The sequence below is a fragment of the Emydura macquarii genome, unplaced genomic scaffold (assembly GCF_026122565.2).
Source record: "Emydura macquarii macquarii isolate MOO-44397 ecotype Brisbane River unplaced genomic scaffold, CSIRO-AGI_Emac_v2 contig_2897, whole genome shotgun sequence".
NCBI lineage: Eukaryota > Metazoa > Chordata > Testudines > Chelidae > Emydura > Emydura macquarii.
This window is the reverse complement of record NW_027133034.1, coordinates 28585592-28601458: the sequence shown is the minus strand read 5'-3', so window position 1 is coordinate 28601458 and position 15867 is coordinate 28585592. Positions and strand designations below refer to the sequence as shown.

The 15867-nt window shown below is 39.1% G+C and overlaps 1 protein-coding gene across 1 annotated transcript in view; it reads left to right on the top strand.

Moving 5' to 3' along the window:
• Nucleotides 1-15107, top strand: part of WDR36 (WD repeat domain 36) — a 62432-nt gene extending 47325 nt beyond the window's left edge. Inside the window, exons 17-23 of the mRNA XM_067568753.1 lie at nucleotides 4367-4474; nucleotides 6062-6159; nucleotides 7152-7294; nucleotides 7976-8095; nucleotides 8358-8439; nucleotides 11554-11741; nucleotides 14166-15107. Coding sequence (XP_067424854.1) covers nucleotides 4367-4474; nucleotides 6062-6159; nucleotides 7152-7294; nucleotides 7976-8095; nucleotides 8358-8439; nucleotides 11554-11741; nucleotides 14166-14315 — 889 coding nt within the window. The 3' untranslated portion in view covers nucleotides 14316-15107. The remainder of the gene's footprint in view (nucleotides 1-4366; nucleotides 4475-6061; nucleotides 6160-7151; nucleotides 7295-7975; nucleotides 8096-8357; nucleotides 8440-11553; nucleotides 11742-14165) is intronic.
• Nucleotides 15108-15867: the final 760 nt, after the last annotated feature.

Genomic DNA, 15867 nt, shown 5'->3' with positions numbered 1-15867 from the left:
GTTGTGCAGTCACAGCTTTGCACCAGCCATGGAAATTTCAGTATCTATGGGCCAATTACAAGTGGCATGCATAAGAAGCACAAGAGGGACACTCAGCAGTGTCATGCTAAAATCAAGGAGCTGAGGCAGGCGTACCAGAAGGCAAGGGAGGCCAACCATTTATCTGATACAGTGCTGAAGAGAAGATGCTTCTATAAGGAGCTGCACGCCATCTTCTGCGGTGACCCCACCTCCACCACCAAGAGCCTGATGGATACTTCGGGGGGGACAGGAGGCAGCAGCCAACGGACTTAACCCAGACAAGGAAGTGAAGCTGGAGGACGATGTTGCACAATACAGTAGGGTCATCTGGTGGTGCAGCATGTCAGGACCTCTTTTTCTACTCCAGAGGAGTCTAGCCAGTCCCAGCACTCTGGCACTGGTGTACACGATGCAGAAGAGGGGAGTTCTGGTAAATGCTCTGTTTGCTTTTGATACTGCATGGTGAGAGAAGATTGAGCTCTCATGAACTTTGTTATATGGTAGAGAAGGGAAAAGGGATAGAAATTAACAACAGAGCCTGTCCATCTACGCAGTGGATCCACAGAGGAAAAGTTTGTTAATATACACAGGGATGTCCTGGGAGTCCTCCATAGAGATCTCAGGAAACTTTCCTGTAGGTATTCTGCAATCCTCTGCCAAAGGTTCCTTGGCAGAGCTGTCTTGTTTCTCCCCCCACTGTAGGAAACTTTGTTGCACCATACGGCAGTTATGTCTGCAGGGACCAGAGCAACACACATGCAACTGGCATACAGAGCTGGTCTGAAGCCACACGCATGCAGGAGATGCACCATTGCATCCTGTTACCCTTAGGAGTGAGATACCAGGTTCAATTGTCCTAGCCTGTGAAAAAGGGTACCAATATTCAAAATAGGCTCCACTTATAGTAACCCCCTTTGCAAACCATCCTTTGTTCTTTCTTGCCCGTTCCCCTTTACTCAGCTCTCTCTCCCCGTGAACTCGCCATATTTAGGACTCTCACTGACTTGTGTGCTAGCGAAGGGACAGTGAGAAATAGATGTGTAACTTTTGTGATTCACTGCTCCAAGCATACTCTCAATGCTGTCCTTGTTCATTGTTTTACTTTGCCTTCTGCACATGTGCCCTTGAGGACCCATTTCTCCACAGCAGCGAAGCGCCTCTGATATATAAGGTGCAGACTCAGGAGAAAAAAGGAGGATATGTTTTGCAAAGTGTGGCAGTCAACAGATGCGGCACATAGCGAAATGAGCGTGACAGGAGACAATCAATGAGAGACTCAGGCCAGATAGCCAGGAAAGGACACTGGGCAGGAGTGGATGATAAAGCTCCTGGAGGGCCAGACAACAATGATGAAGTCCCTCATTAACCTTCAGTCTGAGCACATCTGTACCAGACCGCCCTTCCAGTCATTACCGAACTCAGGTCCATGCCTCCCCAAACTCCCCCACTGCATTCCTCGTGTGTTCTTGGTCCCTCACAGTACCCTGTGCCTTCCATGCCCATGGACTGGTTTCCCAATGAAAGCTGGAGTTACACCTAGCTGTGAGAGCCCTAACCGCCAGACTCTTCTTCTTTGTGTCATGTCCCCTGTTCAACCAAAAGTTTGTGTTTGATCCTGTTATTAAACTTGAATCTTTGAAATTAAATGAGTCTTTATTTGTGACATACATTGCTCAGTGCAAACACTGAAACAGTGGCTAGAGGTAGGAATATTTGCTCCTTCCAATTAACACTCAGGAAGCAAGCACTATGGGGTAATTCAGGGTGGCAAGTAAACATTGCCTGGCCCAAAGCATCACATAAAGACACATTACTAAGAATCATTGTCAAAATGTTCCTTCAAAGCCCCCCTGATTCGAATAGCCTTCTGCTGCACCCCTCTAATTGCCCTTGTATCTGCTAATCAGCTGATGAGCTCCAGCAGTTCGCCACTAGGGAAACTTTCCCCCCTTTGCTTTGCAAATATTAGAGAGAGTGCAGCAGGCCACAGTGATCATCGGAATATTTTCCTCATTGAGATCTAAATGGCCAAAAAGACAGCACTAGCAATCTTTCAATCGGCCAAAGGCACATTCAGCACTTGCTGAGCCTGTTGTTGAAGTGCTCCTTGCTGACATCCAGGTTCCCAGTGTTAGGATTCCTTAGCCACAGGAGTAAGGGGTAGACAGGGTCTCCAAGGATCATTACTAGCACTTCCACATCTCCCATTGGAATCTTCTGGTCTGGAAATAAAGTCCCAGTGTACAGCTTTCTATATAGTCCAGTGTTCCAAAAGATATGCGCATCATGCACCTTCACTGACCACACCACACTAATGTCAGTGACACGACTCCAGTGATCCACCTGCAAGACCATGGAGAAGTAGCCCTTTCAGCTGATGTACTCTGTCACAAGATGCTTGGGGACCAAAATTGGGATATGCATTCCATCTATCGCCCTGCCACAGTTAGGGAATCCCATTGCCTCAAAGCCATCAGTTACTTCCTGCACATTACCGAGAGTCACAGTCCTACATAGCAGGAGGCAATGAATGACCCTGCACACTTGCATCACAGCAACCCCTTAGTGGACTTTCCATCTCCAAATTGATGACTGTGACTGGCCAGTTGCAGTCTGGAGTTGCCAGCTTCCACACAGTGGAAGCTACGTGCTTTGCTATAGTGAGGGCAGCTCTCATTCTGGTGTCCTTGCGCCACAGTGCTGGGGTGAGCACTGCACACACTTCCAGCAAGGTGGATTTGCACATCTGAAAGTTCTGCAGTCACTGCTCATCATCCCGTACATGCATCACAATGAGATCCTACCACTCAGTGCTTGTTTCTTGACCCCAGTACTGATGGTCCCCCATGACAAGCTGTTCCATAAATGCCAGCAGCAATTTTGAATTATTTGTTTCTATGGCAGACAGCAGGGTTGGCATCAGCGATTCACTCTGTCTCAGCTTATGAAATACTTCAGAACCAGCAGTGTTATGTTCATAGTACTCATCACCACAATGGTCAACAGCTTCAGGACCCATGGTGTCAGCCAGAGAGAGTGGGCGCACAGTTTACAAGGGCCGTTGAAAAAATGGCACAAAATGAAGTCAGAAGCCTATGGAATGATGGGACGGAAAGAACTGCATCACGGGATGGTGTGATCCGTACCTGAAGCTCCCAGCAGCAGAGGGATGCAACGCTCTCTGTTTATATAAGAGCAACTGTGGACGTGCTTAGCCCACAAAAGGAGCAGTGTGTGGACGTGCTCAACCAACCTTATTAAAACGACTTATCGTCGACATAACAAGTCAACTTAACTCTGTAGTGTAGATATGACCTCATTCATTTGCTAAGCACTGTCTCTCCTATACTACACAGAGTAAAGAGGTTTTTATTTCAAAGTGTCTTTGCTCGTGAATAAATGCTCATTAAAATAGTAACTTCAAATTCCTGGCCTACCAGGGAGTTTCTTGCCATACTGCAGATTTTGAATTTCAGGGGAGGTTGTGAAAAGTGGTGTCTACACTGTTGGGGCCTGATCATGTGCGACATCAGTAGGATCAAAAATATTAGTCTTGGGAGGCATGCTAGTGTGACAAATTAAAATTGTATAATGAGTTTATTACAGGGTGATGGGCTGTTAAATTAAACTGATATTACCCATTTAGTTTCCTTTCATTTTCCTCTTCATTATTGTCAAAATAATACTTGTAGTTGAGGATTTTAAAAAATGCAAAATCAATTTTTTTAACCTTTATAAAAAAACCCAAAACACGGCATTTTCCTCTGCAAAAATTATCCGAGAAAAATGAGAGAATCCAAGTACAAGTGAGGATGCTATGCTGACTTTAATGTTTATCTGGGAGATGCCAACTAAACTGTTTTTATGCCATGTGAGGTCGAGGGAGCTAGCAGTCCGTGGCAGTGCACTGGTTGGGGGGAGTGAAAAGAAGATAATAGCCCCAAGCACTGTGTGTATATGTAGATCTAACTGAAAATGTAAAATGAACTTTCTTGCCCCTAAAAATGAATTTAGTAGTAAATATGTGGAATTGACTGTGGAAAAATCGCTGCTTAATTTCCATAAAATATGTAAAACTGTGTGTAGGGAGCACTTAAAACTTTATTATACTGTCTCAAAATAAAAAAGGTTCACTACAGGTGACTTAAAGTAATAAAGGATAGTAAGTGGTTGTAGAGTGTCATCCACCTGCTAAAATACAGTTTATTGGATTATTGAAAACATCTGGTTTGTATGTATGCTTCATAATCTGCGTGCAAATGTGAAAATACCATCAGTTTTATAATATAATGTTAAGAAAATGAACTCATTGTCCTGGATATCATCCTGTTTTTTTTCTTCATAGCCTCATAGATTGTTTTGTGTTGGACTCAGCTGCTATCAGCATTACTATGTCTCCTACTGGAGACTTTCTGGCTTCATCACATGTAGATGATCTTGGAATTTATCTGTGGTGAGTACATTATGCATTTTAATAAGCATTCAAACATATACCTATTTGGACATAAAATTATGGAAATTGGAGATGGAAACAGGTATTTCCAATCACCCTATTCCTACTGCAAATGAATAATTGTTCCTTACAGTATATTCTCCATTGTTTTGTCATTGCCTGTTCAAAAGTCTGAAGCCTAGGGCATCCACTCTTGGGGGGACAGTTCTACCATGAAACAGCTCATGATCTAGAGCTCTTTCCTAACTATTATCTGGAATTTTCCTTTTTAAAAATTTCTTCTTGCTACTCCTTAGTCTCAGAGGAGGAGGAGGAGCAGAAAGCCCAGCGGTTCAGGACTGTTTCATTCCCTCCTTCCCTGTCCCGTCGACTGAAAGTCTCCTCTGCTTCTCCCTCCTTCTCCCCTTCCCTGCAATACCCAGCCATGGAAGGGACAAAGAGGATCCAGCAAGCCTGGAAAAGGAGTGTGAGGAACCCCAGGAGCTATAGAAGAAGCAGAGGAGAGGTTGTGGAGGGCTGAAGAGGGCAGAACAGATGTGAGGGCAGAATTGATGGGATGTTGGGGGGTGACAGGATTGATAGGGGAATAGATTTGATGGAGGGACCGGGGAGACAGGATTGATTTGGGGGTTGGGAGCAATATGAACTGCTGGGCAGATACAGGGTTGGTGATAGACCCTTCTCCTTCCCCCATCCCCCCTTTTTTTTTCAGACTATTTTAAACACTGCCAGTATAGCAATACTGGCAAATTTTCCTAGTGCAGATGCAGTACATACCAGCAAAAAAGTCTCTTTGCCGATGTAGCTTATACCATTTCCTGGAGTCAATTAAGCTAAACCATTCAAATGGACTTATTTTTGTAGGTATAACTGTGTCCACACTAGTGCTTTTGCCACTATAGCTAAGTTAGCAAAAAATATATATATTAATCAACATAGCTATGCCAGTAAAACATGAAGCATAGATTAGGCCTTATTTGTCACAAGCTTCCCTCCCACACACTTTTGTGATCACAGAAATTGGGATAGTAATTGTTATTATTCAACAATAATAATACTTTGGGAAATCTTTGTAGAAGCAGTGTAAATGTAAAGCACTAAGCCTAAAAACAATCTTTTCAGGTTGGCAGCACATCTACTTTTTTTTTTTTTTTTTTACCACAAATAAATTGCAAAGATTAAGCAAAGTGAATCAGTGGCAGAGCCAGGAATTATCCTCTGCTCAACTTAATAAACACACATCCTAGGAAACAAAAAGCTTAAAATGTGCTGCAATTTACATGGTGGTAGAAATAATGCTATTTGGAGCAATGGCTTGTTTTTCTTGAAATGAGCTTTTGCAGCATGATTGTTAAAAACTTGGATGTTATTTTTTCACTTGGAAAAAAGTTTTCTGTAAATATTGGAACTAGTTTTGTAGAGATGAATAAATCTAATCTTGAGGGGAAAAAAGAATTCAGTGATTTGTCAGATCGCCATAGTATCAGAAATTTAAAAACACTGTTTAAAATAATTGTCCACATTTTCATCTGGAAAAAAAAAAGTCTAAAGTATTGTTTTTAATATGTCTCTGTCTTGACTATTCAGGTCTAACCGTTCCCTATATTCGCTTGTCTCTTTACGGCCGCTTCCAGCAGATTATGAGCCCTCTGTAATAATGCTTCCTGGAACTTGCCCTGCTCAAGGTAATTATGGGATGAAAAAGGCTTATTGCTGGTTGTGTAATGAACTTCAAACAGCAGATATTTAATTTTTCAGTGTGCAGTTCAGTATTTTCTACCATGAAGAAATGCACATAATAAGAAAAATTTGCTTATAATTAAAATAAGGACTCTTTTCTACCATCTCTGGGGCAATTACTCTTTTAAACGGTAACACAACAACATTAGTTCCTAAAATTAGTTCCTGCATCCTGATCACAGATTTGCTTACAGTCACACAGGAAGATTGAGGCAGACACAGGGACAGAACCCAGATCTCCTTACAGTGTCTTAATCATAAGACCACCTTCCTTTCATGTATGTAACTGTGTGTGTGCATATTTGTGTGAACAATTTTTAAAATATTGTACACATTTAAATAGATGCATAAAGTCTAAAGATTGTCAGCAGAGTCCCATAATTAGTAAATATTTCCCTTCCCCTTCTTTCTATTGCCCCATCTGCTTCTCTATACACATATATCTTAAATTAGTTTGCTGCCAAAAAGTATATTAAAATTACCAGTAGCTATTTTGAAAGGCACATGTAACTGACAGCCAATCATCTTTGTTATTTTAATATATTACATGGCCAGTAACATCAAGTATTTCATTTTAAGATTTGCGTTCATCCTGTCAAAGCTTTAATAGCAGTCAAGAAACAAGAAAAAACTGTCAAACTTTATTTACTCTAAGGCAGATGAACTCAAATTAAATTTGGTCAAACTTGTACAGGGACAATTTTTTAAAACTTCTCAAGTTTCCCTAATGCTAGGTTTACCTATAATAGTTTGTCATTGTATTAAATAAAATTTAATATTTCAGTAAAGTATTAAAAATGATCCCTATAACTCAACTATATTTTCATGTAAACTTCATACATCAGTTCTTCAAAGATAGCTGGGTCATGCTTTTTCAAGTGCTGATAAAACTTGTTTTAGTTTATGTGTGTTTATAAATGAAATTTGCCTCTGAAAGATGTGGACATCACAGGAGATGAAGAAACAAGTGATGAAATGATTGCCTATAATTCACCAGAGCAATTGGAAAAGCAGCTAGTGACCCTGTCTTTACTGTCTGAATCAAGATGGAAAAACCTCCTCAATCTTGATGTTATTAAGGTAATGTTACATGCACACATCAGACTGCAAATCTTTTATTATTGTGGCTTCTGGGCCAGATCTTGTGATCTGTATTCCACCCACTATGGACTGTTCTGGTAGCACAAGACAGACAGCCGACTTAACCATTTGCCTGAGGGCTCCTCTGGAGGGTGGGGGGAATCCTTGGGTGGTATAGGAATTGCATAATGACTCTTGCATCACAATCTCTGGCCTGGCTGAGGACTCACTATGGCTACTACACTCGCCTATTTGAGGGCACTTTCCAGTCAGACCAACTTTAAGCACGTCTGTGAGTTTACTATAAGTTGTGCCTCCAGACCAGTGTTTGGAAAGGAGCAGAATGGAAAAGTGGCATAAAGACAGCTTTGCTGCCCCCGTGAGCTGCATGAGGCATAGAAGAGCTGGTCCAAAAACTCTCCTTCTTTCTTCAGTATTACTGTAGGATTTTTCACTGGGAAAATGTATAATGCCTTTCATAATGTCTGGGACAATTTTGTAAATATACTCTCAAGTTTCTTCCTAAGATTCATCAATAAAACATTTCCCAAATATGGAAGTGTTTATTTTTCTAATAGACCCAATTAACTTCCCAATTAGGATTTCTCTTTTAAATCTGTAAAATCAAAATTCTTTATAATAAACCTGATGATGATGATTTTAATTCAAATGTTTAAACAGAAAAAGAATAAACCAAGAGAGCCACCAAAGGTTCCAAAATCAACTCCATTCTTCATCCCAACGGTTCCTGGTCTCATACCACGATATGCTGCTGCTAAGCAAGAAAATGATGGACAGCAGGTAAAAATAAAACTGAACAGACTTTTGAATATTTTGCATTTTTTCCCACCATGTATCCCAGGTATACTTTAAAAGTCCTGCGAATAAAATGTTGTCAAAATAGTTTCAGTGCCAACTCTGTTATATAGAATGAATTTATATCCAGATTCCTCAAATGTTTTGTTGTATCCATGAAAAATATCTTAGTAGGATCTGAAAGTACACACTGTATATTGGTATATGCTCCAAGTGATGTTACCTTTTTTTGTTTTGTTTTGTTTAGTCAAAAGTAGTAAACCTTGGAGTATTGGCACAAAAATCTGATTTCTACATTCAACTTGAAGAAGCCTTGAACAGTAATGAGTGTAAGTTAATGTGTGAAATTTCATTATATTGTAACTATTAATATTGTGATGAATGTTTGAATTCTGATGAAGAATGGAAAAGAGGTGTATATTTGCAAAGACAATTGACACTAGACAAGCAGTGCTAAATATATAACCACTACATAAGAAAACGAGACTGACTTCTTAAAGTTGATACGCTGCAGTACCTTGAAACAGGTATGATGACCTGACACCGGTCTGCAAGGCAGCCAGTAAATGCTTAATGTAACGTCTGCACTTCTGGTGCCTTTAAGCTGGTGATTCTTTAGAAATGTCTTAAGCTATGTCTTCACTAATGGCAGCAAAGTCGCCGCCGTCAGATCGACTTATCTGGATCGACTGAGCGGTCAGTGAAGACCTGCTCAATCGATCCAGAAGTCGATGTATTAAGAGCACCTTCTCAAGTGGCGTAGTGTTGCGTTGATGGGAACACGGTTCCCGTCGGCGCAGTGCGGTGAAGATGGCGCACGGAACAGAACCACAGAAGTCGACGGCAGTTATGCAAGTTTTTTGCGTAGTTTGCGTAACTCTGGTCAACTGCCACCAAATCTCCGAGGTAAGTGAAGACAAGCCCTTAGCAATACCTTTATTAAATTTTATTTTGAATGGCCTACTCACCATATTTGAGACAATTTAAGGTTTGTGACCTCTTCCTGATGATTTAAACATAAGGCTTAAACAGAAATAATTGATTTATAAAAATAATCCTTTGGGTAACTTAACACTTGGTGCATTTTGAAATTGAAATGCTTTGAATACCTGTAGAGATTCATATGCTTAGTGGATGCATTTAGCTTTGTTTAAATGGTGCCTCTGCAGAGCCTCTTTAAAAAAGAATTTTAGAAGCAACTGCTAATTAAAAAGAGTCAACCTGGAACGTCAGATTGTCATTGGAGACTTGTTCGCAAGCCAGCTTTGCTAAGATTTCTGCTGCTGCTTCTTAGACCCTTCAAATTAGGTTTCTGAAGTGAACAGCTCATTCTATCATTCTCAAACTAACAAGGAATGTGTCTCAGATTTAACACTGGGTATAAATGAAATTTGCAGACAGCATAGACTGGCAATTAAATTAAAGCAGTCCCTGATAGGGTTGCAGAATGGTTTCCATTAGAAGAGTCTCTTCTGTCTTTCACATGCTCTCAGTTTTCACATTTTGGATTATTTTTCATGCTTGGTTTGTCCTAAACTTTTTTTTAAATTTGAGTGAAAAATTTTCAGTAGTTTGAATTGTGGGAGAGTAAAACAAAGGAAATCCTTTTTCCATTAATTTAAAAAAACAAGCTTATGCCCGTTTTAGGACTAAGATCAGCAAAAAGAAATCAACATCAAATTCTGGAGTAAATCACAAGCATAAAGAAATTGTCACATGATTTTAGTCTGTGCCATTTTGCTGCATTCTAAAATAGTCAGCAAACTTCTTTCACTTAACACGTTTGTATATTTCTGTTGCAATGATAAAGCTGTCAGTATGAAAACAGAGGTGCTGCTGTCCTGTCAGCCCATGTCTACAGAAAACTGTCTCCAGCCAAGTATTGAGCTTGGTCCTCCAGTCACTTCGCTTGTGGAATATCCATAGATTTCAAAGGGAATTCTGTGTATGGAGTAATTAAGGAATCATATTCAGTGCACCTGGGTGGTGGGAATGGGAACAGTTTGGAGAGGATTATTTCCTCACCATCCCTCCACCGAGGTCATCATCACCCAGCCCTATTATTTATTACTGATTTAAGAATATGCAGGTTTTAGTTTAGAGGAATGATCAGAATCAGTAGGTTCAAGATTTGTCCATCTTTTTTCTTTCCCCTGGTATCAATAGGTACATTTTACATAGAATATACTATCATTTGGTGACTGACATTTTTTGTTTTAATGTTCCCTATGGTAGTTCTAGTTGGTGATGGAGCATGAGATAGATTGATAAAATTATGTTTTCATCTTAGGTATTTTTTATATCCTATTTTGTATACAGGAACTGCTATAATCAGCTGTTACAAAAAAGGTATGCATTTTCACGCAGTGTATTTAGTATCTCAAGATATAGCACTATACTGGATCATTTCAAAGCTTCTGTATAGATTAGCATAAAGACCTTTTGAACGATTACAAGTATTCCCTGAATATTGTGTAAATATGTTGAATATCTATAGAAATTAGATTCAGCAACTTACCAGCACTATCTTAATGTAATTTTTTACAAATAAAAATTAGCTTTGTGATTCTTGATTGTAAAGTGTATTGACTGACAAACAATATAATGAAAGTTATGGTCTTTTCTCAGTAACTTCAGAAATTCAAACTGCAACAGAATACAAAGAATATTTAAGATTACTGGTTTATGAACAGATGCATTAAAAATTGATCTTGTGATCAACTCTTACTTCTGAGTTCCAAAAGAAGCTTAACTAGAGGTAGCAAAAATTAGGTAGGATTGTAATATTTGGAAATAGTGGGAAAGAGTAATGAAGGGAAATGAACACTTGAAATTACAAAGTAGCCATCTTTCTGCCACTGTACTGGGGAAAATTAATCACTAGCAAAAGTAATAACTCTTTAAAAAGCATCATATAAACTTAGATTAAATAAATATTTAAATCAGTAAAGGATGCAGTTAAAGACTTGCACCAACCAAAGTGTTACTCAACTCATGTGTCTCGGTATATATTGTATTAACAGCTTGAAAGTGGCAGTCTGCACTTTTTCTTATGCCAAGAATTAATGCAAAATTGCAGCAGTGTTAATAAGACTAAGTGGTTAATGATAAGCTGTACAACACTTCTCAGGCACAAAAGTAAAAAGGCATAAAAATGTTCATGATGATACTATAGGTAGTTCTTAGGGCAAGCCAAATCTATACCACTGGTGATGAGATTCAGTTATGTACTTTCTCTCAATATGTAATGGAATAATTATATTGCAGCAGAGATGCCATTTTGAAGAAACCAAAAAAGAAAAAACCCCAGCAAGCTAAGACTCATCCAGAATGCCACCAAATAGCTGTTCAGAGATTCTGAAATAATGTTTTTTTTCTTGAAAGGTTCTAAGTCACTTCATCACAGATGTTTAACTGTTTCTTTTTTTAACTCTTTAACACAGATAAATCTACACTTAATATTCTAAAGGACATGGGACCATCTAGTATTGAGACAGAACTAAGAGGCTTGGCTCCAGAAGGTGGTGGCTCTGTACAAGTGATGAAAAGCTTTTTGAGACTGATCGGGGCAATGTTGAACACAAAGTGTGATTTTGAGCTGGCCCAGGCATACCTTGCATTGTTCTTAAAGGTAACTGTATACAATTATTGTTGTTGCTACTTGTACTTAATACCATAATGGTACATTTCTCTGTAAAATAGATTATATCTGCCCAACAAAGAATGGACCTGCTTTGAAAAATTTATCTTTTATGGTAGTAGATTCTGCTTTACCAAAATGGTTTACTGGATCTGTTGATTAATATGGCAACCCTACATGACCATAGTTTTAACAACTTGCTTGAAAAAGTAGAGATGGTGGCAAAGACAGTACCAGCAATTAAAAAAAAATCATTTGTACATTGCTTATTTTTAAAGTTAAGATTTTGTCACAGTAATTTTTAGTAAAAGTCAGGGACAGGTCATGAGCAATAAGCAAAAATTCATGGAAGTCTATGACCTATCTCTGACTGTCACTAAAAATAACTGGGACAAAATGGGGCTGATGGGAGGGGTAAGAGCCCAGGCCCTGCTACGTAGGTGGGGGGAGGGTCCAGCACCCGCCGTTGGCATGGCTCGGAGCTCCGGTCCTGCTGTCCTAGGGCTGAAGCAGAAAATGTCACAGAGGTGTCAGTGTCACAGAATCCATGACCTCCATGACATAATCTTATCCTTAGTTATGATCATTTCAGATTTTTTCTGATTTGTCTGTCTAATATGACTTACAGTGCTTTTCTTAATCAACAGTTACTTAAAATGTAGTTGGATGACCATTAACAATATTTTTGTGAGGATAAACATTTGGATGCATTTGTTCTTTTGACCCTCAGGGTTGTATTTTTCAGCTTGCATCTTAGCCTGCTGATTTTGAGAAGCTATGGTTTAAGCAAAAGAGAGCTAACATTGAAAGTACTCCAGGAGGTGTGAAAAGTACAAAGTTGTCATTGTTTATCATGGCAACAACCACTTTAACTCAACAAGGCAGGTAGAGATAACACAGAATGAGCTAAGCATTCATATATTTACACTATCCCTTGCAAACAATCTGAAGTGTTAGTTGACTTCCTACTCACCATGATCACCATCACCAGCAATCATCATTCTGGCATCACCCCAGGCATACAGACTGGGATACAGCTTTTCTAATGTATTATACTGACACCACTATATCTGTTGCATATTCAGTAGGGATTTCAGCCCCTTTTCTTCCATTTGTAATTCTTCACCCTACTAATACTGTGGAGCCCTTCTCCCATAGGTTATTAATCCTTTTACCTCAAGCTTATTAGCATATATGTCAGTTAGTTACAATGGTATTCTTGTGGTTACACATCTGCTGATGTCCCTAAATAAAAACATCCCCAGCTGGTATAAACTAGTATCTTGTAATTACCTATCAGCAGTTTGCAACACTTGCAATCATTAAAAAACAATAAACAAAACAAAGCCTTTGTACCATCTTGTGACTTAAAGTCACTGTTGCTTACTTATGCTAATTTATTGAGCCAGCTACTCCTACTCAGGCTACAAGGCCTTATACTTAAGATAGCTGCTTATGCTACCTTCAGGGTATGTCTTCACTGATGGCGGCAAATATGCTGCCATCAGATCAATTTATCTGGATTTATTGAGTGGACATGAAAACCTGCTCAATTGATCCGGAAGTCGATTCAATAAAACCACCTCCGAAAAAGAGTAACGTTGTGTCGACAAGTACGCGTTTCCCGTTGGAGCAGTGTAGTGGAGATGGCACAGAGAGCAGACTTTAGGAAGTTGACATGAGTTATGCAATTTGCTCGTAAGCATAGACCAGGCCTTACAGGTCTAGGCCTATGGGTCTCATGTGTTTCTGCTATCCATTCCTTACTCCTTTATTCTTTACTTACTATATATCTATCACTACATCATAACTGTATATTCACTGTATATTCACTGTGTAGTGGTAGTACAGTATGCTATCCTGTGTGGGATTATTGTTTGTTTCTGAGCTCTGTCCCTTGCTCCAAGGTGAACATGTGCTACCTGTGTGACGTCACCATGCTCAGCCCCTAGATAAGAGTGCCTGGCATCATTCTTCTTGCATTAATCAGTGAAGGTCATTTGAATAAGCAACACTGATTGACTTCAGAGCACTGCATACAGCCTGCTATGCAAGAGGGAGACTAGCTATGATGTAGGATGTTGAGGGAGAGTGGAGTAACTCCCTGGGAAAAAGATGGGAGTGTGTAATGAGCATCTCTCTCTATTTTCACTGGTGGATTTAGATATGGTTTGGCATTGTTTGAGAAAACGTGCTGCCTTCTAGCTAATACATATATAGGAGTAGTAAAATGACTGATGATGAAAGGGGTCTGACAAAACAAAGACAGCACTACATTGAATTTGTTAAAAGAAAATAACATTACTTGCTTTATTTGTGGCATTACTGAAAGGTAAGATGTGGTGGGAATGGAAAAGTGTGATCCAAAATGTGATCATTTGGATTTAAATAATTGACTTCATGTCTTCATTTCAGTTGCATCTTAAAATCCTTTCTTCAGAGCCAGACTTACTGAAAGAAATAGCCAAAGTGTCAACTCAGCTAGAGGAAAGCTGGATCCGTTTACAGAATCTCTTCAATCAAAGTCTGTGTGTGTTAAATTATATGAAAAGTGCTTTGTTATAATGTGTCTTTTGTTCCTATTTAAAAATGTTAATGTTAGATAAAAATCCTCTCAGGTTGATGGTACATTTTACATTGCAGATAAGTTTCTGATTCCAACAATACATCTTTTGTATGTCTTTGTTAGATCATACAGAATCAAATATTCAATTTTTATTTAGCTCATTTAAATTTAGAGTCAAAATTTGAACTCGCAACATTTTAAAATGTAAAGTGCCCCATTAAATGACTACTAGAGGCAATGTAAATGAATTTTAAAGATTAATAAACATTAAGCACAAATGTAGTGCAGCAAAGCCATATTACATTATCATGGCCAAAAACATAAAATGTCACGGGGCAACAAATTATGAGAGAGGAAGCAATAATCCTGTATTTTTCTGTGTATAGAAAATACTTTGTGTGTGTTAGACTTAGGCTGTAACTTAAAAAACTTTGTGAACAAATGTTAATTGTGAGCTAAAGTAGTGATATAGAAACTGCATATTTCTTTGAAGCCAAATTGTCATTGTCATGAATAAGTGCTTGTTAAATCCAGTTTGAAGAAGTTGGTTTTTCACTCTCTTGTAAATTGTTCTTTTCATTCAAATCTTTCTTTCTCAATCAAAGATTGCCAACTGTACATCAATGATAGAATGTAAAAAATTTATCATTTGCATTCATTAAGTTAATTATCTTGAAATTTTGTGAGGCTCCATTAGTGATAATGGGAGATAAAAGCCCTCAGATTAATATTCATTGTTAGCAGCACTGAATTTTAACTATGCAAATGAATATTACCTTTTTACTGAGTATTTTGGTTTTTCTTTCAAAGAAAATCTTGAAAGTGATCCTTTTAAAATTAAAGTTCTACAGGTTCCAAATACCTTCTAGAAGCCCAAGAATGCTTTGCTGTTGGACAGGTTAGTTAGTTCATTCTGTTTCACACATTTCAGATGGAAACATTATCTCACTGAGCAACTGGTGTGTATATGTAATATGAAAAAATCTGATTAGAAGGGGTTTGTGCCTATTTAGGGCTATGTTTTTGTCATGGTGGTCACAGGAATTGTGAATTTGAATAAAGTCCATGAAGCCAAGTAGTGTTGCGACCTGGTGCACCAAGTTTCAGCACTACTCAGATTTGGCCCATTCATCCCTCTTTCTCCATCTGTGGAGGGGCAGGTGGACCAAACCTGAGTACTGTTGTGACCACATGCACCAGGTCGCAATGCCTGGAGCAGGGAGCTGTGCCCAGCCCTGTGGGACAGGAACCACTGCTGCAGGGTGAGTGTGAGGTGGGCTCACTCTCCAACATCCCTCCATCCTCTCCACCCCCAGGCCTCACCTTTCAGCACCCCCTGGACTTGCCATGAATTTTTTCCCCCACACCTCTGCTATGAAATTTACTAAAAATTTCTGTGCCAAAATCGTAATCTTAGGTATACCATATGACACCATAAGACTGAAACAAGAAGTAAACAGGCTAGTTGCCATATATGCTTAACTTCTCGTCCCACCATACCACAGAGCTCAGTTTCATTGTTTTCTTTTTAAGTAATCTATTCTAGAGCAA